Here is a 26,535-nt window from a genome sequence, read left to right on the forward strand (position 1 = left end):
AGTAAGTATCTAATAATGATGTGAGGTTTATTCCTTCATATTCTAGGTTTCAAACAGTGCACTAAATGGCAGTCATGGGAAACCCTCATACACTGAGCCAGAGAATGAGCGCTCAGCCCTACTAGCAGCAATTAGAGGCCACAGTGGCACCTCAAAGCTAAAAAAGGTAAGGAATCAATATGGTAAGTGATATTTGAAGTGCATTCTATTCCTTCTGGGTGTTTTGAAAAACCCAACTCTCCCACAAACGAAACGTTGTGCTGCAAAGAGAGAAGTTGAGGGGGTAACCATATGACAGAAGACAGATCTGTCTTAGGCAGAGAGCATAGCAGGTTCAATCCTATTCTCTGCTATAAAACTTAGAAGTCTTTCAGATAGTGTGTTTTTAGCTTAGAAAGAAGCATGTAGAAATCCAAACCAATTACAGGGAGTTACACAGAGGACATCAAATGTTCATCATTTTCACATTTAGGGGGCTCTTCTTGGTTTTGGTTGCAAAAGGTGGTTTTGGTTTGAAAGGACTTAGGCATTATCTAGTTCCAACCCCTCTGTTTTGGGCAAGGACATCTCCCATTAGACCAGGTTGTTCAAGGCCCCATTCAACCAGGCCTTAAACAGCAAGGGGGATGGGGCATCCACAGCTTCTCCACACAGAGGAGCTATACTTTAGGAGTTTGCAGTTGGACTTATTTATTTGCATTACCTACCAAATATATACACACACATTCCTGGAAACACACTAGGACTTCTTCACACATGCAGTTTAGCTGCAAACATGGTACAAGTTGTTTGCAATAATTGATGTTGATGTTTCACCAACATTCACCACAGCAGGATGATTCCTTCTCTCTGAAAGATTCATCTAATCATTAAAGCATCTCTTATTCCTAATAGCCAAAACCTGCATTGTTCTAGCCTTAGTTTTCACTCAGTTGACTAATCCAGCCAAAGATGTGTCCTTGGCAAGGAGATTTCCATTTCCCTCGTGCAATGACTCAGTTCATTAGCACATATCCAGATAGCTGGCATGAGATAGAAAAATTCTCTTGTCTGTGTTGGGGAATTACTTCACTCCTCAAATATCCTACTGCCCTTGCTGCAGGTAGGGCACAGCTTCCTCTGAGCCTGTGAGCAGGATGTGCTAAGCAGCAGCAATCTTCACACGTACTTAACTGCATTCTGCATTCATTAGGAATAAATAGCAATTTGTGTAAAAGAGGCTCTGACAATGAAGTCATCACAGAGACTTTTTGGAATACTTTCCTCTGGCAGAGAAGTTTCTGCCATGATCTTAAAGGAAGTTGCCTAGAAACCATATACTTTTTCACACCATGTCACCTGTGCTAGTTAAATTAGTGTGTTTGTGTGTGTAGGGAACACAATACAGATGTGCTGTCCCTTCCATATTATCCCAAATGTTAGCCTTTTATCTAATATGACACAATGCTCATATATATATCTCGTGTGTATATGTATAGGAAAGGAATATAATACAGATTGTCTCTGGATTATTTTAGGGGAGATGGATCCTTTAATTTTTCACCACAGAAGCTCTGTGCTGCAATTTGTCTGAGAAATGAATTATAATGGATCTGCTTGGAAACCTCCTATTTTGGCCCATAGTACTGAATTTCCTAATAATTGCTGAATCACTGTAATTACTAACAATTCATCATGATTATTACTAGTAATGGCATTAATGGCAAAAGTATCTCTTGACACAGTTGAGGGAAAACTGGCTTAGTCTGAAAGACTGTCTTTTTTTGCCTGCACGTACTTAAAGTAGGATGAGTTTCCAAGCTGGTAATTTTTGCACAAATTTTAGTTTCTGAAATTCCACAGAAACACACTTGGAAGAATAATAAATTGATTTTGTTCTCAGTGCTTTCACGTAGCTCTCTCTAGTCCTTCCTTTTTTTTTTTTTTTTTCTTTTTTAAGTATGGCTGGAAACTTTAGGTTTAATGATTTTTTTTTTCACTGAAGCTATGTCTGAGAGCTCAGATCTGGAAGAGCTTCCCTGTCATCTGAGATTATTTCTGTGCAGCCCAGACTGCAAAAAGTAATCATATTCCTGGGTGGCTACTGCAGCCTTAACATATCTTCCTGATTCCAAAACCCTTGTGGTTGTTTCTAAATTAATACCAAGTCCAACTTTCTCTCTTACCTTACATGCCAAGAAGAGTTACAGGATGCTGAAACTCACAGTAAATAAAGATTGAGTTTCTGAGACAGACTCAATGCCAAGTCCTCGATGCTGGTAATCAGCCCAGCTGAGTGATGTGAGTGAGTAGTAACAGATGTTCAACCCCACGAGCAAACAAAAGTTCTATGGGTTTTACATCATCCAAGAAAAGTGAAATCGGGGTACTGAAAGTGCATCAAATGTCAAATAATTACAGTTTAGCCATGCTTGATATTAACCACCTTCTTCCAACTGCTTGGTGAGCAGATCTCCTCAGTGGCCTCCCAAGAGCTGCAGCGTTTTAGGGACGCAGAACGGTCCTTGCAGAAGGCACAAGACCTTCAGGAGGAGCAGCTGTGTATCCCTCCTGCCCCTGCCCAGCCACCACCACCACCTCCCATTCAGCTGGCACCAGCAGCTCCTAAATCCTCAGCCACAGCTTCAGGTAATCCAATGGAGGCAAGGCAAGCCCTATTGGAGGCCATTCGCTCTGGTGCTGGAGCAGCAAAGTTAAGAAAGGTAAATGTGCTTTCATATTTTACTGTGGATGAAACAACCTATGCTTGCTGTTTTCAGAACCATTTTTAAGCTGTTCTAGGCACAAATTTCTTTCTTCCATTAGAAGAAGGTACAAGCACTGTTTCCTTTAACTGAATAAAAGATTGGGAATGTATTTGAAACCTTTGAACAGCTAATAAAACACACCCGTGCATATATGCAACTATATGAAAAGACAATGCATTTTATTAAAGAGACCATCAAGAGCATGACTATAATTTCAGAAAGCGTTTTCATGTCATTTTCGGTCTGTATTATCTGGATGTCCTTTAGACAAGGTGAGCCTAAGAAAGATCAGATATGAGACCTCGAAGCAAATTTATAAATAAATATTCTCTCCTAGTCTCAGCTGTGTGTCCTAGACCTTGATTCTCAACACTTAAGCCCCTATCACACGTGCTGAGAGCTGTCAGTAAAACTGTGAGGTCAATTTAATGTCTGTCTGAACTTTATTAATTGAATGATGTGTGTTTCATTTTTGTGGTTAGATGTGAATTGGTCAACTCCCAGATGGCTAAATGCTCAGTTGCCCTGTGTGTGATTTTTGGAGCAACTATACTTATCTCTTTGATCCAAGTTTGCTCTTCCCAATCTCAAGTTACTCTGTGTGTCTTGGTAAAGAGAAGCAGATCAATTGTCCTGAGTGGAGACATCCCAATATTACACTGTATTATCCAAGAATAGACTTTGATCCAAGGACTTAAGGGAATGCAGAAAAGCAGATGCAGTTTTCCCAGCACATGAGTTAGCTGATGCCAACCATAAATGTGTAAATAGTCTTTAACCTTGCTCACTTGTTCTCTTTTAAATAATTTTAAAATGCACTCAAATTTTAACATTCAAAAGTTGTCCAAAAAATCTGGTTTCTGATAAACCAGAAATTCCACAGAATCATACAAATGGCACAAAGAAATCAGTGTTTCTGGGAAATTTACATCAGCATGTTCTGATTACATCAGAAATATGGATGTGCAGTTAATTTTTCATGTGAAAAATTGCATCTATGTTATGCAGATGACTATGAGGAGCAGCTGAATTCACACTTTGTTCAGTTTGGAGAAGGCTGAGGAGCAATCTCATTGCAGTCATTGCCTTCCTTGAGGAGAGCAGCTGAGGGGTGGGCACGGTCTCCTCTCTGTGGTGGCCAGCAACAGATCCCAAGGGAATGGAATGCAGATGTGCCAGGGAAGTTCATATGACAGTAGGAAAAGGTTCTTCACCCAGAGGGTGGTTGTGCACTGGAACAGGCTCCCCAGGGAAGTGGTCACAGCACCAAGGCTGACAGAGTTCAAGGAGGAGCTGGGCCATGCTCCTAGTCATATGGTTTAGTTTTAGGCAGTTCCTGGGAGGAGCAGGGAGTTGGACTCAGTGATCATTATGGGTCTCTTCCAATTTGAGAGATTCTGTGATTCTAAGACTACAAATTATGAAGAAGTCAAGCCCTTATTTCCCCACTTCACTGACTGACAGAAAAAAATGGGACTTGGACATTCAAGGGTACTCCGTGCAGTTGTTTTCTAGATACTTCCAAATTTCTTATTCTTCCAACTTCATTGCTCTTGCAGAAGTCTCTGAGGGGATCCATAGCTCTACGCATGAAAACAAATCTTTATCATATCTTTGGGGGTTTATTTCAAAACACTTGGATAACCAGTGCAGGTCATGAAAGTACACCAGATAGACTGCTGTATTCTGCTAAATACTCTGCCTGTCTTGTCTCATTTCCAAGACAGAATAATTTTTGCTACTTTTGACATTGAAACAACAGAAGAGTACATCTCATTATATAGGTCTCTTATGAAAATAAAAGAGAGCAGTGTTTTGTCCAAGGCAGAGTATGATTTTCTTATTACTGTGCTGTCCTTCGAGATATTGGATATGCAAGCTAGTCTTATGAATGCCAAAGTCATCATGACACTTTGACATCTGAGATCTCATGCCCTTGATAACTGATTAAAGTTAAAATTTTGTCAGATTTCTGAAAAGGCTTTCTATCCAGTGTGTTTTAATATCTCTTCTAGTTTTATGTGTTATATTGAGAGCCAAATTCTGATCCTTGCCTGCAGCTGGACAACTTGTGACAGCTAAAGTTGAATCCATAGAGAAGAGAGAATACAAAATAGCTGAATATCAGTGTTTTCTTCCTTTACCCATGACTAAGGAACACTGAGTTTTTTGTAGGCAGTGGCTGACAGTTGCTTTGTGCCCCTGCTGAAGCAAATTTTTTCTTTGTTTTGCCTGCTCTGTCAAAGTTCTATGATGCTGTGATTTGGAGATGTGAGCACAGTGCTGTTTTTGGCTCTGCTTTCTGGAAGATTTTGGTTGCAGCAACTAGACAGCAGAGTAGGTAGTTCAGTTCAGTAAAGGCATCTGTTTCTCTTCCATTGTCTTCCCAAAGTCTTCTGGGACAAAGGCTTCTGACAGCAAAGTCATTTATTTAGCTAATATTGTGGAGAACTGGGAAAAATCTGTGTTGCTGACAGCAAAGTCATTTATTTAGCTAATATTGTAGAGAGCTGGGAAGAATCTGTGTTGCATAATTATGTGTGACTCGGTGCTTATTTATGTGGGGTGAGTTGCAGTGGAAGTAGATCAAACGTAGCTGTCACGGGAAGCAAATGTAAAAAGCAACCAATTGCCTAGATAAGGAGCATCCCAACAAACATCTGAGCTCAACTAATATCTGTGAAAAGGCAGCTCCTCCACTCCTCCCCTGATTACACAGCTGTTTGCTAAAGTCATGAACTTTAAGGTTAAAAGATTCGCTCTGCAGGAAATGAGGAGAGAAGTTGCTGCAGGCTGACCTTGCTTAGCTGAGAGTCAGGGTCTGCACAGCACAGTCTCTAACTGGGTCAGCCAAAAGAAACCAGAGCAGAAATAGATGCTTGAGGGAAATGCCAAGTATAGGCAAGATAGTATAAGCATAGCTCTCCTTGCTCTTCCTTAATCCATTTTTTGGAGTACTGTGCCTGTTTTGGCAAATAAATTACTCTTTGTTTTGAAGAAATGGCTTCTGTTTTATTGCACACTTTTGCTGTCCACAGACTCCTGAAGGAAAATTCTTTCAGGTGACAAGCCCAGTTGAGCCTGCTCAGTCAAATGTTCATCCCCAGTGCAGGGTAGTTCAGAGACCTTCCATAAAATCACACTACAGATCCTACCCAAAAGAAAGGGAGACACAGAAGTGTTGCAGGAATGGGATGAATTTACCAGCCTGGAGAACACCTGACAATGTGCAAGGAAGCAACCCTTTTCTTCAGTTTTGAAATGGTCTGCCAAAGAACCTGGCAGGTGTTCAACACAGCCAAAGTGCAACAGCAAGTCAGGGAGGTGGCATCAAGTAATGCCATCAGCCATGATGGGTTTCTTGATGCCTTTAGTGGTTACTATGGGAAATGAGCATGTCTCACTGGCAGGGAGGCTGTCCCTACCATGGGATCTACTGCACATGCAAAGGAGAATCATCTGCTCTAGGAAGTAAACAGCTCATCTGAGACCAAATTTTGGCTGATTCTGGTGGACAAAACTCAGGTCATAGATCTGCACCATTTGATGTTCTGATTTTAAAAGTCAACTAGTGTTTTCCTTAAGTTCTGTCAAACAGTTTCATATAGTTAAGATCTATATGTGCAGTTTTTAACTTCCTATTGGCCATCTCAAAAAATGCAAAATTATATAGCTAGATGTCTGAAATTCTCTATATCAATGCGTGTGTATTTTTGTGTTTATGTAACTTGCCTTGGGATTTACCATGATTATTTGTGGAAAAAAACCCATAACTACACATGCAAATAACCTGTTAGATGTCTAGCTGTAGGTATAGTTGCAGCACAAGTCCATGCAGGATTAAAAATCTTACTCAACAAAGGGAAGCTGCAAAAGTTGCTTATATGCCATACACTCATTTTAGGTAGAGTTGTACCCAGGGATTTGGTAGAAATATTGCAGGGGAATGTGGCTGCACATGGTGGAGAAAACAAGTTATATCTCTGAAGAACAGGTTGCTGCTCTTGGTGAAGTGATTGCTTTCAACCACTTTTTAATGGTATGTTCAAGGGAGATTCTGCAGATTCTGTATATTTTCCAATAGAGATTGGAGTTGCAGCAAAGTAGCCTTTTCTGTTTTTTCACTGGGATTTTAAAAATTAATTTGGCTCCATCACAGCTCCCACAAGCATTCATGGTGATGTTTGGCATCAGCATTAGGTCACGTCAGCTCTTGATACGTGCAGTGTATCATTCTGTTGGCAATCAAAGGAGCCAGGTAAGGTAATTACTGCACCAATTGCAATGAGTCCCTGTGTCCTCTGGGATAATTTGGAGTTGGTTGCCAACAAGTAATGCATCGATCAGAATTATGGCATCTTGAGTGTCTTCTAGGAAGCATGGCCTAGTTCCATACCTTTATGTCAAGCAGCGGACTATTCTTCTCACATAAACAGAGATGTATAATAGTGAATGAACAAATACTGTTTCTTATCATTAGTATCTGTGGGTGCAGTGAAAGAAATTACAGACTCAAAGCCACAGTTGATGTAGGCATTGGGATGCTGGAAATGGGGCAGGACGCCCAATGATAAGGTTGGCCAAGCTTGATATACAGGTACTCAAATGAGCCTATAAAATGATGCTGGTTCCCATGCAGTGAGAGGCAGGCATTTGCATGCTGTTACTCTGTTTGAAATGGAAGATAAAGCATAATTTGAACTCTTCACCTTGCTAATAATTTATACCATGACCTATTTTTTTTCCTCAAGAGTAAGGGTCGAAATGGAGAATTTAGACTTGGTCAAATGCATTGTTCCTGTTCAGCTTTTATGGTGACCTTAATGTATATCTCTCTGATAGAATCAAAGCTCAGTAACTTTGGATTTGGAAGAGCACCTTAGCATATGTATTTAAAATTAAGCATATGCTTAGATGACCCAAAGAGTGGGAAGGAAGATAAGCATTTGTTTAAGTGTTTTCCTGAATCAAAGTCACTGGGAGTTTCCTTCATGCAATCAGGAAGCAATGTACTCATCAATTGATTTTTATGGCCAGTGACAGCTAAGCAATACAGAACAGATTTTGATTGGCAGAGGTTGCATACTTTCAGCCTGGGCTTCTGTTCATTCCACAAAATGAAGAAATTTCACAGAAAAATGCATCACCTATGCTCCAGAAATAACACAATTGCAAACATAATACCTAAGGATGTATGAGGTGTGGGTTTTTTAGGGAAGGATAGCACTTTTCATTAGACCAAGTAAAATAGCTAGAAAAAAATAAGCAGATAAGCTTAAGTAGTCTCAAGGAGCAGATGAAGAGACCAAGCCTGAAAACAGCCCCATGGGAGAATGTTTGGTTAACAATGTCAACAGTTGGAGGTTTAAAAATATCTTGAATGATCATGTGCTTTTCTTTGTTACAGGTCCCTCTGCTCGTTTGAATCCTGTAAAAGAATAGCTACCTGGAAAATCTAACCCTGTATGCACCCATAATCATCATTCAAAGTCTGAAGTGGCAAAAAAACATCAAGAAGTTTAGTTTATTCTCTTGACTACAAGCCAAAATAAGTTGTAGTTAATTTTCTGTGTGTTCCTGCATAATGGTTCTAAGGGGAAAATATGTTGCTCTGCTGTAAAGCTTCTGTGCCAAGGAATTGTGTTTTGCCTCTGAATATTTAAGGTTGCCAATAAACTATTCTTGTTGGCAGGTTAATAAGAATATAAACACTGTGCAGTCCTGTGTTAATACTTAATTGTGTTTATGGGCAAAACTAAAAGCTTTGCTAGCTATCTGAAAAGTAATACTCGTTTCCAGCTGTTAAAAATATGTAACTATTTCAAACTATTTACTTGCTTCTTTTTTGATTTCAAGAAGGACTGTAAGTGATTAGACTGAAAACCAGAGTAAAGATCTATAAAAAATAATCACAAGAAAAAAGTTATGATATCTAAATTGTTATGTGCTGGGGTCATTGGTTTTTAAAATTAAATTAACTTTGTGTCTCTGCTGGAGCTCTGAGAATGCAGGCAATCAATAATGAATGTGAGACAGTGTCTGTTGAAAAGTTACTTATGGGATATGAAGTATAGAATGCTAATGTGCAGAGATATGCTGAACCCTAGTAACAAACATGGCACTTCAAAATATTGAGCCACCTTAAAGGATCTCTATTTGCAACAGACTGTGAAGGTTATAAATAAGATTCAGAGTACAGAGGTCCAAGAAGTAGAATTCATTCTGCACTGTAAAATGAAGAGGAGCTGGTTTATATCAATAACCAGGACTTTTGTGGTCTGTTGTAGAGGTCATGAATAAGTTGGCCCTTGATTTCTAATTTGTATGACTGTTGTATGTTGTCTCACAAGTATTTATAGCAGCATCTTTTTCAGATGTTAACTACTTTGGTAGTTGTTGTACATATTTTGAAAATATTCCGTTAAATTGATTAACTTAAAAAGGACAAATTAAATTCTTTTTCACATTTCCTATATTGTAATGAAAATGAAGAAGGAGAAGTTTGTACATTTACATTTTTATAATTACAGACTACAGTGGTGGCAGATTTTTTCTTTAAGCTGGAATTTAAAATGTATAGCTATGGACTGTTGAAAGCACGAGAATATTTAGCCATTTGCATTTAATGTGACTATATATTATATATTGTAAAATATTGATGTCTGTTAGTGCCACAAATAAAAACAAAATCAAAACCTGACATGACTGTAAAAGCGCTTTTTTTTTTTTTTTTTTTTTTTCTTTCTTTTTTTTTTTCTTTTTTTTTTTTTCTTTTTTTTGGTCAAATATTTCCCATTTAGTGTAAGAACTTAGAACTAGAAATGGACTTTAGCAAACTGCTATGCTGTGCTCAGTACCTCAAGTCTAACATAAAATATCTCAAGTCTAACATAAAATATCTCAAGCCAGGAAAGTGCTCACAACTAACAGTTTAGAAGTGCAGTAGAAATCACCAGCTAGGATCAATATGTGAGCTATACACATTTCAACAATTCTAGAATACTGGTAAGGTTCCATTTCCTCATTAGGGAGACTTAGATATTCAGAATTAAGGTTGCACCATAAGGTAAATAAGATCACCTCTGTTGATTGTGATTATCCTTCTTTTGCCTTTGAAATCTTTTTGGTGTGCTGGAGATCAGAAGCACTAACATTGAAAATGCTATCACCGGAAAGGATTCAGTCACTCGTGAGTTTGGTGCTGTAGATATTTCCCACAGCAGCAAATACTCCTTCCTTGGTTGGCTGCTGTAAGGCAAATCTCAGTGCATCTATTCTTCTTCTTCATGTTATTAGTGTTGCCTGAAGGCTCTGGGTGCAGAGCCCTTCTTCCTAACACCCTTGTAGTGTCATGAGTTATATAAGTGCTTACTTTTCAATGTAAGGGATTCAAAACTGGAATCTTTGACAATAGCATCCTCTGGTTTTCACAATGCAAAGGTTGTGGTTCTGGGTGCTGGCGCTATATAGAACTAAAATTTCTAAGTTTAATTCATAGATAAACTTCTGAGTAAAAGCTATAAAAACAGCTACAAGATAAAATGTCGTCTTCACTTTGACAGCAAAAAAAATTACAAAAACCTTGATGGCTCAGTCACAATTCAAACTAAAAGTGGAGGGGGAGTTCATCTATCTACAGTAGGAAGCCTAGGCTGGGTGTTCATTCCCTTCTCATGATAATGGGAATTGTGTCTGCTCTTAAACTGTTATCCAGGTGCTTTTGAACTCTTTGGTAAGAGCTCAATTGACCCCCAGGTTAATGCAGATTTTACTGTACACCTATTTATAATGAAGTCTAGTTACAGGTACTTCTATATAGTAACTTTCTGTTCATGCTTTTAGTAGTAATAATGGTTAGCTCATCCTGAGTTAAAAGAAAAACCCTGAAATGTGTCTGTTAAAGACATGGCCTTCTCAGCACCAAGTACTTTCATCTGCATGGCTGCTCTTACTGTCCTACACTGTTTTATAGTGCAGACACAGCCTGTCGAGATGTACATGTTGCCCAGGCTACACCCTGACATGTCCTGTCATGGCACAGTCTGCAAGCTCCTTTTTTTTTGAAGGACTTCAGGAAGGACAGGGAGCTCCCCTTTTCCTCAGTTCTCTCCATCTAGATTGTCCCCACATGCTCTTGCCTCAGTTCAGCCAGAGGGAAGACTCACATATATTCCTGATTCATCCAGCCCTTTATATTTTCTTTTTTAGTAAGAGATTGAAATTAAGTGAAAAAGTGGTATCACCACGGAAACTGAATGGAGAATTTGGATTTGATATCTTTCTTTATTGTGCAGGTACAATTCAATGTTCAGGGCTTAAAGAAATCTAATCTTATGTCTCAAATAAAAATTTCTACTTCCTCTCTCCTCTTTTTAAACTTTTTTTTTTTTTAACTTGAATTTAGAGTAATTCCTCAACCATTAAGTCAGTAATAGATCTCTCTGATTAGATATCTAATTTTAAGCAATATTGGTTGTCTGCTACAAACTATTTGACTTAGAGGAGTTTATTAGAGATTTTTTTTTTTTTTTTTTTTTTTTGTAAAGACAGCCTGTTAGCATTAGTCATACAAAGAATTGGACCAAAGGACCTCTTGACATGCACATCAATCTACAGAGTTTCAGACATGGCAGGGTTCAACTTCCCCAGCTCATACAAGTGATTTGCACTATTTATGCTACATTTGCCACAGCCAAAAATTGGCACTTCATTAGGAGAAAGAAAGAGAACAAGAGATGCATTTATGAAACAATGGAAAACGACACCCCGAGATAGTTTTCCCTCTAACCTCTCCAGAAAAGAAAGAAGCAGTTCTATTGTTGAGTGCTGCTTAGCATTAAGCACAAGGTTTAATTTGAATCCCAAGATTTGCACAAATCTTGATGTGAATCAGTTTGTCTGAATGAAATGTTTGTAAATTGGTTCTCTGTTGGGTTATATATACATTATGTGCACCAATGTGCTTTGCCTGTGAGACTTCTGTTAAGATTTATTAGACTATTCCCATTGTTGGTCCTTTTGTTGCTGCTGAGCACACACAATAAAATACTTCATGCCCATGCTATATAGGTTTAGCTGCCATAATGGTTGTGTTTCCTCACTGGCAGAAAATTACCTTTGCAGTGGTAAAGTTCTTTTTTAAACATAAAATGCAACAAATTCCTGATTTTTCAAGTAATGTTCACCTGGATTTTATGCATCATTATTTTGATCTGCTTTTCTTTTTTATTGGTGAGTATGGCATGGAGTTTGATTCATAGCTGATGGCTTCCTGTGGCTGGATAAAGTTTACCTGTAGTTGTATTCTCAGGGTTGTTCATCAAAGTATGGTAAGATAGGTGACCCTTTCTAAAAGCAAAAAAGTACCCTTTTTTTGTTATTTTTACCAAATATAATTATTTTTACATAAATATGATTTTCTTAGATACTACTAGGTTGCATGATGCTGCACCAGATATCAAAATCCCACTATCCTCTGTTTGTCTACCAACTTTTTGTTCTTGTTTAAACAGTTTCTGATTTAGTGCAGTATTGAAGACTTCAAAAAGAGAGAGAAAATAGAACTACTTAACAGGAATATTGTGTTTTTCACACTTAAGGAGTTTAGGAACAAGCTCACTTCCATAGTCTGTTCCCTCCCATCACTCATTCCATATGTACAGGAGCACGCGCGTACAGAGTCTCCTTCGTCATTTCAGAAGGTCAGGAATAGTTAAAAAAGCGTCTTTACCACGGGATCCTTTTCCATTTTTAACAGTAGCTTTTTTTGTCCTGTAAAATAGGAACTTTCAGAAAGTCAGGGACTGAGTTTTGGCGCAGTCACAGCAGCTATACAGTCACTGCTGGAAGCAATGTCAAATCCAGCTCCATATAATGCTATCTTCAGCCAATTTCTTTTCCTTTGGGTTTTTTTTTCTTTCCTTTTTCTGTCTGTGAGCTGATAAAAACATGTATGTGCCATGTCTCTTTTCCTGAGGTCATTATTGTGCTGGAAGCCCTAAAAGGTTTTCCCCTGAACAAAGCATAGTGGTGCTGCAGTTGAGCACCAGACTGAAAGAGGACATTTATTCATACACAAACACCACTGTCCAGTTTGCAAGTCAGGAGCTGGAAAAGGAAACCTTATTGAAAAAACAAGACTGTGGAACATTATTGTCTTCTACATCAGAACCTGTGTTTACTGTAACAGGAACAAAGCAAACACAGTGCAAACAGGCGTGGGCTTCCTTTGTCTTGTTCCATGCATTCAACAGAGGGGTTTGTGTCAGAAGCACTGGCATCTGTCCCTAGTAGTGCTTGGCACTGGTGAGTGGGTCACAACTTGAGGGTGCTGGTTTGGGTGGCACAACTGATGGGTTGTGTCACTGGTTTGGGCTTTTTGTTGCCTTGTGACATGCCAAAAAGGGGTTTGATGTAGCCAGTACTCGAGACTGCAAACCAAGCGCCTGTGCTGCACAATGAGCAAAGGCTTCAAGTGTGGACCACAGCTGAGGTGGAGAGTGATCCATGATCCAGTCTGTGCCAGCTAGCCAGCACAATCTCATCTTCTTAAGCCAGAGGTAATGATAATGGTGAAGGAAAAGGGAAATGGATGCATCTACCTTCTGACAGAACCTAGGAATAAGCCACGTGTAATTCAAAGAGCTGCAGCCCTCCCTGCCCCAGCAACATCTCACAGTGCAAAGAACATGCAGGAGGTGCCTCAGTAATCATCAGGTCCACCAAAACTACTGATAGATCTGAATTCTACCAAGATCCTGAAACTGCACCTATCTCTGCTGATGCAGCTACCTGGTGGGCTCACATGCTCCATACCAGACTAATACTCTCACCAGTACAGACCCTCTGCTGATAAAATCCAGCCCTCAGTCCTTCAGTCAGCTCAGGAGGTGGGTGTACCTGGCATGGTCCCAACCAGCAGCACCAAATACAGAGCAGTGGTTTGGCTGCCTGCACAGTGCATGCCTCCTCATTCATTAGCCTCTCTGCTAATGTTCCAAACTTCCCAACTTATGGAAGGAACTGTCAGAGGCAATTTGCAGGCAGCCAGTGCTGCAGAACTGCAAAGAGTTATATTTTTACATGTTGATGAATAATTTAGCAACAATTCTGTGTTATGTAAAATTACTGCTTTACTGCTACTGGGGCCAATGTTTGTACAAAGTGTTCTAAGCCCAGTTATACAAGTTAAAGCTTGCTAGTTTTATCCTATGCATCTGTCATTAGAGATAATTTTTCCAGGTTCAAACTGGGAAGCAGAGCAGGTCTTTGATTCCAGGAGAGGGAAGTTCCACATCCTCATTCTCCTTTATAGTCCTGATCATCCTACCTGTTTCCAAATGGCCAGTTTTGTACTAGGTCGTGCAGTAGTGATGGCTTTCCCCACAGAGGAGGATGCTATGTAATATATTTCCATATAAACACCATGGAAATCATCAATCCTCCAGACCTTTGCTTTATATTACAGAGCAACCTAAGGCATATTTTCATGCAAAATGGCCACAATTTTCATCCCCCTCCACTTGTGGATGAAGCCTGTGCACTTTATGTGGGCAGGGAACACAGAATATGGGCAGATGTAAATATATCTGGTTTTGGTTTCAGGTTGGGAATTTTTCCTTTGAGATTCCACTTATTCTATAATCAGAGCAGGATTCAAAGATTATGGAAAGAAAGGAGTAATATTGCCACCCAAAAGCATGCTTGTAAGGGTAAATTGAGATTGAAAACCTACAGTAACTCAATATGGTCCATCTCCAGAAATGGAGAAACTCACAGGCTTCCTTAGGACTCTGCACCTCAGCTACTGCTTCTACCATATTCTACAAGTGCTGCCAAGAGATGCTTAGTTGCAAATTCAAATATGTTCAAGGCTGAAGGATCAAAGAGCAATTAAATTAAAAACTGCTGACAGGTCAATCTTAATAGTCATTTCCATGCTGAAATAAGTCAATAAATCTTAGCATGCAATAAATCTTACCACATAAAGGTGGGCTTGCATAACAGGAAAATGTAGTAAAATATAGCAATATATTTTATGCAAATGCTTTTTAAAAGTAATGAGTAGCATGTTTTATTCATCTTGTCCTGCCATCAAAGCGGTCAAGAAGACATTGGACTTCTGGAATGGGTTAATCCTCTGCAGCAGCAGTGTGCTGAGCAGGCAGAATGCCTTCTATTTATATTACTATTTACTTATATTTGTAAATACAAGCCTTAATTGAGCTCCTGAGTCCTGCTGTGTTTGGTACTGTGCAATCACCACATAAGTGACTGTCCCTGCCCCCAAAGACCTTTACAAACTAGAAAAGTCAGAAGAGGAGGATGGGAGCAAAGCAGTCGTGTGACTTGCCTGAGGTCACCCAAGCTGTTAGTGGCCGGGGCAGAACTGGAGCCTGGGATTCCTGTGCCATTCTTTGGTCCTGTTTTCCAAGTCACACAGCTTCCTGGCCTATATACTAAATACAGCAAGTATGGATCAATTAAGAAACAAAGCCAACCTCTCTCACTATCGTTCAAGCTTCAGAGAGGCAGAGAAAACAGCTGTTGCCTTGGCTTTTATACCAGACACCACATGCCCTTGTGTTTTTATCTGTTCTCTCAAATGCATTAAATATGAAATATTAGATAATGCTCCTAGGTGCTTGTGTCTATAATGAGACACATCTCCAACAAACACATAATACGGGAGGGATTTGGAATCCAGCTGCTAAATTTAAAACAGATTTTCTGCGTAGCAGAAGTTCCCTGATAGTTAAATAGCCAATATTGTCCATCACAGCTTCCTGCCCACCTGTAGCTGTACTGCTGCTATCCCGAGGGAAGATCCAAGAGGAAAAGGTTCCTGATGCTGCCGCTTCAGCAGTGCCCGAGTGCCTTAACAAGGATCTTTCTATCTGCCCCTGTGTAAACACAGGATGGCAGCCCAGGCAGGCAGCACCGGGTGGAGGGAGCACGGATCGTTTCAAATCGTTTGCACGTTCTAAATCACCGGGCACGATCCGCGAAGAGTGGATCTTGTGTTACACACCGCGCTTGGGAGGCAGCGGAGACCATTTCCAGCTAATAAAATTCACAACAAATGACCCGGCACAGGAGAACTCCTGTTCTCCAGGAAAAGCCTTGCATCAGCACAGGCTCACAACTTGCCCTTCTTTTCACAGTGGAAAGACTGAAGGCTTGAATCCCAATTCTAAAACAAGTCAAAACTTGGTGAGTATAGTACTTGCACAGACAAAAATAAAAGGGTTGGGACAACCTGTATGTCCCTTCATCCCCCCGGTTTTTTGCCTAGATTCAGAAGAGCTGCTCTTAGGCTTATGTGGTCTGTGGCAAGATGCAGTTCCTCATTTGCAGAGTGTTTTTCCTGGCACTAAGTGAAGCACAGAGCCCAACCCAGGGCAATACCATACTGCATGTTCCCAAAACTGTGAGCAAAAGGTGAGGGCTTCTTGTTTTCCTCTGAATGCAGGTCTCATGTTACACATCTAAAGATGCAATACAAATGAGATTTCAAAACTAATTTCAACCTGTTCCCTTTGCATACCTTGAACCAGAATAAAGTTTTCCACTGTTAACAGAAATGGCAAAAATGCCCTTTTGCCTCATATGTCCAGGATGGTAAATTGTCACCAATAATCAAAGGCAGCATTAGAAAAAAAGGGTTTAACATGCTAAGGGAGGTTTCTCTCAAGAGCAGGTAACATTATTCTCCACAGCAGCAAACCAGACCAACACTGAAGTCTGCCAGTGAAATACCAAACGGAAGATGTAAATCTGGTTTTATAAAAAATACATCCCAGCTCTACCTGACCTGTGCCTAGGAGCAGATTTTATTTTTCAGTGTGTGAGGCAGAATTTTCAGGGATGAAGAATGATGAGTCAAACCCACAAAATCATGAGACCAGTATGCAGTATGATGAGGGTTGCATTTTTCTGTTTTTAAGGGAACAGGTTCTGCTGTGTGGTTTGGTTTGCCTGATTTCTGAAACTCCTTTGTCTGTGGGGTGTGGGTAGGGCTGTCAGCACCGTCCTCTCCTACTTTGTCCCCCCAGCTGTGCTGTGGGGTCAGGCAGGGAAACCCAAAGTGGCCCCAAAGGCAATGAGCAGTTCCAGGAGAAGGGATGTTGAGTCAGCACAGTGCTCAGGCAGCTCCAGTGAGCACAGCTTCTCACTCAGCCCGTCCACACCAGTATCTCTACAAAGGACATGAATTGCTCCTTGAAAAGGAAAAGAATGAGAATAAGAAGGATTAAAGTACAACATTCCCTGCAAGCACTGTCATTCATGCTACCAGTCTACTGAGTATTTGACCCACATTTGCCAGTGAGTACTGAAAGGTAGTTCAAGCCAGTGCTCAAAAAATATTGGCCAGACTACTCATTAGAGTTTTTAGAGTATTGAGGGGGAGAAAAAAGAGACTGTCTCTAAAGTTTTTGCTCAGGCCTGGTCGACTCAGGTTTTGTAGTGGTACAGCTATTTCCATTCAAGGTGTGATATTTTTTACTGAAATAGATAAACCAGTACTAGTTGGAGACACTTGTACTGGCACAACGGTGCTTTATTCTAGTACAGCTTATTCGCCTGCTTGTATGGAAATAGAAATTCAAGCATAAATAAGCTTCTTTATACTGGTGTAACTGTTCCTACCCTAGGGAAATTAAACCATTTTTACTATACTAGTGTAGTTACAATTTTGTGTGTAGCCAAGCCTTTGCAGTAGTGTGCCTTCTGTGTAGAAAAGCCCTCACGGAGGCCAGTGCCTCGCTGTGCCAAAAAGCTGCAGAAAGTCAATGAGATTATTCAGGTATTAGTTATTTCACTGGATCGTGCTATCAAAACCTGGTGGAGGAGGAGAAATGCTTTCATTTATTTTAGTTGTCTGCTAAAATAGCCCATGTATCTGGCATCGACTTGCAGTGGTTTTGTTGATATCTAGAGGCAGCAGGCAACAGAAATGAGAGTCAGTTTTTCGTAACACATTGCAACAGGAAGAGTAACTTTTACAATGTCTTCATAAGTTCGTTTTACAGGAGGAATAAAGCTTTGGTAGCAGAAGCCTGTCACTTTTAGTCTCTCTGCTTGAAAATGAGCATCCTTCCCTTGCTCACACCTGGGTATCTCCAATTTAACTCAGCACGATGTAGAAGCACAAAGCTATTATCCTGTGAGATAATAGCCTATTCAGTTGTCATCTCTTACAGACAGTGTCTGTTAAGCAAAAAAAAAGAAGAAATACAACTTTTAAGGGTAGTCAGCAATTATGTGAATCTTTTCACCTTAGAATGCCTTGCAAACTCTAGTTATATTTAAACTCATATCGCTGGAGTATGCCTGTGGAACTCTGTGTGGGTGCTCTGTCCTTTTTTATATGCTCTGTGTAAACATACCAGGAAGATAGGCAACACTCACAGGTCAGTGTATGCAGCAGGAAAATGCTTGGGCTGTGCATAGCAGTGCTTGGGAAATGGTCGAGCTCCTGCTGTCGGGACTCCTGTGGGAGGAGAGGGAAGGGAAGAGAGGGGAAGGGAAAGGCAGGACTTTGTTTCTCACAGCCTCAAGTTGTGCTCAGAAATGGAGTCAGCCTCCTCATTTAGGTGATAAGAAAAGTAACTCAAAGAATGGGTGGAAATTATTTTTAAATACCTGCTGACAGTATGATTACTTACGGCATTACAGACAGAGTATGCAAGTTGGTGACCCAAATCTTTTCCCACTAAATATGAACCCACAGTCTTCTTCTCTTTGTCTGTAATAATTTAGAGGTCATTTTGGCAGTATGAAAAATGGATTAATTCACCTGCTATCCTGATGGCCATTATGGGAAAATCACAAAGTCAGGGAAGTGTCTTGATTTTTACGACTGAAGTCTTATGCAGACATGAGTCTATTATTCAGCTGCAGAGCTCTGTGGCCCTTGAAGCTGAGTTGCAAGGGTGAAGGTCACTGCTCTGCCAGTAATCACATTGCCATTACATGAAGTTTTAATCAGCAAATACTGGGCAGATACAGCTCCAGTACCATACTGTTAAATACAATGGAATTTGCCCCACAGATGACTGTAGGTCCTTGTTGTTAAATCAACTCTGCCTGTTTACCTTTCAGCTGCAGGTTAAACATATGAAATGTGCCATAATCCAGCTTTTCCCACATCAGAGGCTTGAAGAAACCACTTTCCTGTAGCACTGCATATAAAGAGGTAACTTTTCTTCATTTGCCTTACATATCAAAATTCAAGGTAATCAGTCATTCATTCTACATCATAAATAATACATGTACCCAACCAAACACAAAAGGCTGTACTTCTTTCTGTTTTCCCTCCACACTTTAATAAGATCCTCTGAATTTCAAGATGAAATGTGCAGTCTCATATTTAAATCATTAGGTCCCTATGTGGCATTTTGTCTCATTTTTGCAAGGTCAGGGTGCCCAATGTGCTCAAAGAAAGAATGAAAGATAATGACTTTATCAGCAGAACAAAAAACTGATTCAGGGTGAAGAGGAAATAGGGGACCCATAGAGGGTAAAGGCTTGCTGGGGATTTGCAAGAGAGCTGTAAATCAGTGGTTTCACGCTATGGTGAGATTCATGGTACAGTGTCCTGCCATAATGAGCCCTCTGCTCCTCTGTTGGCCCTTTCCCAGGTTTGGATGTGTTTTGCTGAAAGGGTAGCAGTCCAACTTCCAAAATACTTGTGGCAATTTTAGGGAATCTGGAACAGTCACCCAAACAAAACAGCATTTCACAATATCAATATGTGTCCAGTAGCTAAAACTTCCTGATTTCTGTGCAGTTTCTGGCCATGATTACTTGTTTGGAACAGAGAATGGTCCTGAGACCCAGTAAGCCTGGCTTACATTTTTTGCCTCCTCTCAGACTTCCTCCATGACTCCAGGCAAATCCATTCTTGTATGTCCCGGTTTCCAGGCCTGTGTTCATATAGGATTCCTCTCTGCTGGCCTCCCCTGTCCTGGCTGCTTCAAAGGAAACCTGCCCAAGGATGAAGAGGGGGCTGAATTGTTGTGCATTTGTTAAGCACTGGGGAGGTTCAAATCTTAGGCAGCAGTTGTGGTCCCCCCAACACAGGACTATTATAATAATGTGATTATTTAACTCAACTAGCTTCCCTGGCTGTTGAACTGCAGATATTTATGGTGGGTGGCCACCTCAGAAAGGTGGTGTGGGTAATGTTTGTGAGGCCCTGCTTAGATTAAAGGTGTTAAGTTGTCTTTACTGTCAGGTCCCAACAAGTGCTGGGCACATGAATGCATTGGGCACAGAAGCATCAAAATAAATGCTGCAACTCAGTTTTAGCACGGGCAGAAGCAGGACCTCAATCACAATCCAAGAAACAAAAAGAGAAAAAATTTGGCAAGCAAAGTACACTATATTCTCATGTCATCTTTAAATAACCATTTAACTAAAAATAAAGTCACCTATAAATCCAGACAGAGACACATGATTGAACTCCAAAGCTAGTTTAGAAAAAAGGTTTCCAAAGCTCACATGCTTATATGTTATCTTGAACCACAATGACCTGGGCAATGCCAAGACCCCTCTCAGCAGGGACAATTTAGGCACAAAATAGCTACAGAAGTGCATAATTGAATATAGTGTTGAATGAGTAACACTTGCAAAGTGTCATGCCTTGCCCCCCAGCTATACCCATGGTAAATTTTGTCCAGCTAAATAAATCTTCCATGATGCTCAAAGCTGCTCTCCCTCTTCTGTGATGCCCCTGACAGGACCTTTCTGTAAGAAGTGAGGAGATCACAAAGGACCCTTACAGGTAATTAACTAGACTGTGGGAGTGGTCCAGCAAGTGCAACCGCTTGACAACTTTATGACAAGTAATCTCATTCAGTCATGGTCCAGTTTGGGCTGATTGTACTCTTCTGGCAGGTTGCTTCTCCACCAGGACAGCTGTCCCAGGCACCCACTGCAGCACCAAGCTTTGCTTTGCTCCCACCATCTCCCAGGCCCTATTTCCAACTGGGATGCTGGGGCAAGAACAGACCTTGGCAGCTGGGGTGGAGCTCATGGCATCACTGCTTGGCAAAGAGGTCAGAGATTTCCAGAATCCAGAATCTCCTCACAGCCAGCACAGCCAGACCATAGTGGTGAATAAACCACTGACCACAGAGCAGTCACAGACCCAAGCTGAAGATTATTCATGAGAGGAATGGATTGTTTCCCCCTTCAATTATCTTTTTACTACTGAAAATAAATTTTAAAAAATCCTTTAATTATATGGGGTTTCTTTTCAAGTCCAAGGGTTCAGGATAAACCAGCAGGCTTAAGAAAGAAAATGACCATAAAGGAAAAAATGAAGAATTCAGATTATTCAAAACATATATCCTTTTGTAATGATTTTCCTCTCTTCTCTAAGATGCTGAAAGAAGATGGGCTGATAGATGTATTCCTGAACAGCCCTTTGTACGTGACACATCTGGAAACTGGAATATATACAATGAGTTATATTGACTGCCTTGCACCTAAATTAATCACAACCCAGATGGAAAGCAAAAGATTTTACACACACACACAGATATACACACAAGCAGGTGTCTCACCTCCTGAGGAGGTTGTAAAGGAAACCTGGAAAGTGATGGATGAAAAAATAAGGACTCTTAAAAAATAAGAGTCCTCCCTATGTTTGTTTAAATATGCATCCCCTGTAGTGCTTATCTAAACCCAGAGCTCTCAGAGATGCTGATAAGCATGACAGACCTATTAAAGCTTCATTTGAAAATCTCCAGAACATGCACCCAGCCCCCTGTTGACTGAAACCCTGCTGTCCCCAGAGCCCCCAGGCTCATGCAGAAACATTAGCAATGTCTAAACAAGCAAGGTGTATTGCATCTCTGTGTCTCATCACTTCAGGCATAACTGGTAAGAGTCCACAGCTCCCCTCTCTCCCTGTAAATGTTGCTCAAGTATCAAAAATTATTTTGTCTTCAGATCCTGACTCACAGCCCAACTTCATCCCTGGGTCCTGTGCCACACATTTTAAGCCAAAGACTGAGGTTTTCCTTAAAAACTTCTTTCCTAGCTTCCTTTGCTCCTCCTAGCAAGCAGCCAGATCAACTGCTAGGATAACCCTGGCTGCTCCTAGAAAACAACTGAATGAGCTTTGCTTTCTTCCTCCTAGAGGGCACAGTGTTCCCAGCTGCTGAGGTGACTCAGGATACCCAGAGGGATTTTTCTGATGCACAAACAAATCCTATGGAGGGAAGAAGAAGTCACAAAGAGGGCAGGGGCAGGGAGCCACCTTTCAAAAGCAGCCTGATGCAGTGTGCCTCCCAGAGTGTGGCAGGGCCTCAGCAAAAGGATTCACTGGAGATGGCCTTAGGCCCTTTTTACACATGCAGTCCTAGGCATGGGATCTGGGTCAGTTTCTGGAGACATTATGGTTTTATGGGGTCATTTGACTGAAGACAGTCAAAGGTGCACAGCAAGAACCTGCTCATACTTGTTTTCATTTCAGCACAGTCCCAGAAGATGGGCATTAGTGAAGGAGTGACTATAAACTCCCTCTGTGTCATGGGGCATCCCCTTTCCTACCCCACCACAGGCTATTGAAGCTCAAACTCCACCATGACTTGTTTGTCTCACAAATCTGCTCCCCCAAGAGTGTAAATCTTGCCCTCAGATCATGAACAAAAGTTTGTCAGTGACACAGTTCAAATTTTTCTCCCCCCTCTATGGATTATGAACTGTCACTCTCTTTTGCTGGGTCTTGTCCATGTGATTGTCATTAGCTTGTGAGCTTCCTACAGAAAAATTTCCCATGGGGATACAGAGCTGTAAGTGGTCTTTTGTGGCAATAAGCCACACTTACTGCCTTTACAGATCATCACTTTTCCAGCTCTAGGGTTTGGAGCCTTCATAGCAGCTGAAAGACGATTGCAGTCCTTCTGTCCCTTATTTAAACCTAGTCAACATGTGTTCCTGGGCAGTTTATAGTTCTTCACTTGGAAATGTGGAGAAAAAACTTGTGAGCTGAAAAAGGGGGCTAAACCTTGACTTTCACTGACCTCATGTTCAACCACAGTGAGCTCTTGGGTATAGCCCTGCCTCTCTCTCCTCTGCAAGTTCAAACCACATCCCCATGTCAGGCAGCTGCTGCAGAGGGACCAAAAGGGTGTTTTCTCCCTTCTGCTGAGATTTGAGCTTGCTTGCAGCCATGTAGCTGAAGAGTGTATTTGCACAGCAGAATAGCTGGTAGCTATTGTGGTAGAAATGGGCTCTGTAGCCTGCTCAGCCTTACAGGTAAGTACCTGCCTCCTTAACAAGCTGTTGTTTTGGGCCAATTTTTAGGATCATCTTGTATTACAATAGCCCAGGCTTTAAAGCTTTGATGTCTCTCTGATAGCAACTTCTGTTTAAGACACGTTTTTTCCTCTGTTATTACTCTGAAAGTGCACAAAGATGTCCTAAAGTGTTTCTTAATTGTTTTGACCTGTAAGGTAGTTTTCTGATAGCCTTGTTCATACCCATCAGGAGGACTAACGAAGTGGATTGTCAGATTTCTCTACCAAGAGACAAGGTCATACGATTTTTGAGAAACTCTCTCTCTCACTGCTGGGAGTTCAATGTGTAGAAGCAAAGAGCTGAGCACATTTGGGTTCACCTGCATGGCTGCTTTGCTAGTGGTAGTGGTACTCCACATGTTCTCCTGCTTCAAGGCACAGGTGGATGGCTTCTTCCAAGTCCTCAGGCTCCCATCAAGTATGACAGCAAGAGGCATGCCTGAAAGTCTGAGCTGGAAGAAGAAAAAGAGAGAGAGAGAGAACCTGAATTTCTCAGCTAAAGTGTAAAGAAAATACATAAACAGCTTTCCTATCTTTTGTGAGATGAGAGAAGCGGTCAGGCAAGTAGACTGGACTTTTTGTTATGGTTCTCTTTCAGGCCTTAAAGGAGTTGGATAAAAGGCACCATTTCATATCTTTCTTTTCTAAGGATACTGAATATAATATGTGGTTTTATCTGATTAGAGAAGCAAAATCCTGACAGAAGGGGAAAAGAAGTATCATTTTCTAAGGGAATGCTTCCTGCTGGTTTTTGTAGCCCCTGGGCCAGGCTGTAAGCCTTTGGACATGATAAACTCTGTGACCTCCTCATGGGAATAAAAGGTGGTTTGATTTTTTTTACCACTTTCTTTTTCTTTTTTTTTTTTTTTTCATTACTGCTCCAAGTGATATGAAGCTTGGCTGGAGATATTAAAGGACATTAAATTACTTGGTTTCCAGAGCTCAGTTTCCTTCTTAGAAGGACTGTTTCTCTCTCTCTCTCTTTTTTTTTTTTTTTTTTTTTTTTTTATTGGCTTGATAATTTGATGCTGCTGTCTGGGAAAAGGTCAGGCCTGCTGTCATTGTACAGCATTTCTGGGTATATTCTTAGATAGGAAAATGCTGGGTACTGTCACACTGTCACCATCCATGCTATACAGTCCTGTCTTGCACTTAATATTGCAAAAACATCTCACAATTTCCTTAATAGAATTGAGGTGCATTTGTAGGGTACTATTACTCTGCAGAGCATTTGCAAGGGTGATTTCTGTATCAGATAGAGATGACATCTTAATTGCTGGTTGTGGAAAAGTCCTCTCCTTCTAGGCTGAAGGCAGCTCCTGCTGAGTCAGTGCTCGTAGCTCTCCTGTCCTGAGACTGAATGCAGTGGTCTGAGCTTCTCTTTCTGATGCACTCCTCAATTATATGTGTGACACCAGCCAAGTCAAAGCAGGAGTTCCTTCCAGGTGGAGGAAGTGGTGGGGTCCTGTCCTTCTAACACTGGTCAAGGAATTGTATCATGAGAAGGGAAACTGTGACATCCCCAAACTCACTGTTTGCCTGCAGCACCATAGGACCAGAGCTTTCCTGGATTTTCCCTGGGTATCCTTTACACTACTTACAGCTCATATCTCCAAGACAGGCCTTTTAACATGTATTCAGCCTGTCCCTCATCCATGGTCGTGCTGGTTACAGGAAATGACTTCTTGTGGGTTTTATCCACAAGCTCTTGGGTCACCCCAGCAAAGCCCTGGCAGCCCTCTCTCTCTGTCACCCACCTGGTCCATGTGGTGCAGCACTGCCCATTGCTGCATGAAGCAGCTCTGCAAACAGAGCTCAGCCTCCTGTGAAGCCCCAGTGTCTGTAGCTGCCTGCTGGACACCCTTACAGGGCTATGTTGGAGGCACAGCTAGCTGTGGTTTAGAGAGGTGGAAAGAGAGAGGCTGTTTCTCCAGAGAGCTTGAGGGAGAGGCAGAAACCAGAGCCAGGTGCTCTAGTGCCCATCTCCACAGTAGCTTAGGTGCACCCCAAGAGACTGCCAGGTGTTTGTTGAAGGAGCTATAGGATTCCTGAAGGCCAGCAGGTGCTGCTGACAGGGCTGAGCTGGGCAGGGCTGTCAGGACTGCCAAGATTTGCTGTGCCCTGTCCAGCCTGAGCCAGCACCATGGGATGACCTGTCAGCCCTATGGTTCCTGGGAGATCACACAGTCCAAACAGGTATTTGCCCAACACAGATTTCCAGCTTAGGAGACGTGGCCCAGTGAGGGAAGTGCTGCATAGCTCTGTGTCTCATCTTGTCCTTCCAAACTGCCTTCAGCTGCCACATTACTTCTTGTAGTCATGTCACTTTTTTCTAGGGTGTATTGACTCTTCCTATCGCTTCCTTCAGACAGTGTCCCCCACTCTCCCATCCTTCCCACCTCAGCAACCTGTGTCTGCTGTTCTGTAAAACCCTGCACTGGTCCTCCCCTGCCAGCCAAACCAACAGGGGTGCCTGCCCCATGCAGTGATAAAACCTCCCTGTTTAAATAAGCATATCCAATCCAGGCTTTTTTTCCTGGAGTCTCTGGCAGCTAGCTGCAATAAAAGGGGCTTTTGCCATTCTTCCTTTCCCCCATACTCAAGGAAAAGTGCTTCCCCCTGTGTGTCCTCCTGCACTCAGAGCATGTTCCCTTGCAAGGTCACAGCTCCTGCCCCACACCGTGCACAGGAACATGCAAACACACATCTCATGCTCTGCTCAGTCACCCTCTGCTCATGTCCTTCCCCCTCCATGAGTCCTGGGGCCTGTGGCAGGGGTCTGCCCTTGAGTTCACCCACATCTCCTGCCTGTGGCTGCCCTGGTGGCTGAGTCACCCCCAACTCACCACTGTGCCCTGACTCCTGCTGCCTCACTTTCCCCAGGAATGCTGGAAAAAGATTTCCAGTAATATTGGATGAATACTCACATTTCTTGCATGACTCAGTCACATCAGGAAAATATCTGAGCTTCTGAAATGAAATTGAGATGTACACATCATCTCACCAGCCCAAGTAAATAAAAACCACGTTGAGATTTTTTCTACCAAATTAATGAGATTAATTTAAACCCCTGTAATATATGTATTTTAGATTCTCTGCTTCTTTTCTGGTTTTAGAGTGCAATTGGGAAGACTCAGAACTACTATTTCAAAAATTGCTATCAGCCTTCAAATGATATCACTACATCCATGCAACAGGCTGAGAATAGAAAGAAAAAAAAAGCTAACATAATGCAAAACTTGTGATGAGACCCTGAGCTGTCAACATCAAATAGTTCAAGATAATTAGAAGACCAGACATGACTTGCCCAAATGGATATTTGATTTACTGCATGCAACCACAAATATATACTCATGGGTCATTTAATTCCTGCTTCTGAAGCAAGGTAGAGACAGTAGCAACTGCAGGCAGAGGTACTGTTGGGATGGGGATGGGGATGAGGTTGGGAACTCCTTCTTTTTGTTGACTTCCAAGAG

At 41.4% G+C, this 26,535-nt stretch overlaps 1 protein-coding gene across 12 annotated transcripts in view; it reads left to right on the plus strand.

Annotated features, from left to right (window-relative positions):
• Positions 1–9,447, plus strand: part of COBL (cordon-bleu WH2 repeat protein) — a 155,747-nt gene extending 146,300 nt beyond the window's left edge. For all 12 annotated transcript variants that reach the window (XM_056483122.1, XM_056483123.1, XM_056483130.1 and 9 more), the window contains 3 exons: positions 47–166; positions 2,451–2,702; positions 8,155–9,447. In XM_056483122.1, coding sequence (XP_056339097.1) covers positions 47–166; positions 2,451–2,702; positions 8,155–8,172 — 390 coding nt within the window. In that variant the 3' untranslated portion in view covers positions 8,173–9,447. The remainder of the gene's footprint in view (positions 1–46; positions 167–2,450; positions 2,703–8,154) is intronic.
• The last annotated feature ends 17,088 nt before the right edge of the window (positions 9,448–26,535 follow it).

This window comes from Oenanthe melanoleuca, chromosome 2 (assembly GCF_029582105.1).
Source record: "Oenanthe melanoleuca isolate GR-GAL-2019-014 chromosome 2, OMel1.0, whole genome shotgun sequence".
NCBI lineage: Eukaryota > Metazoa > Chordata > Aves > Passeriformes > Muscicapidae > Oenanthe > Oenanthe melanoleuca.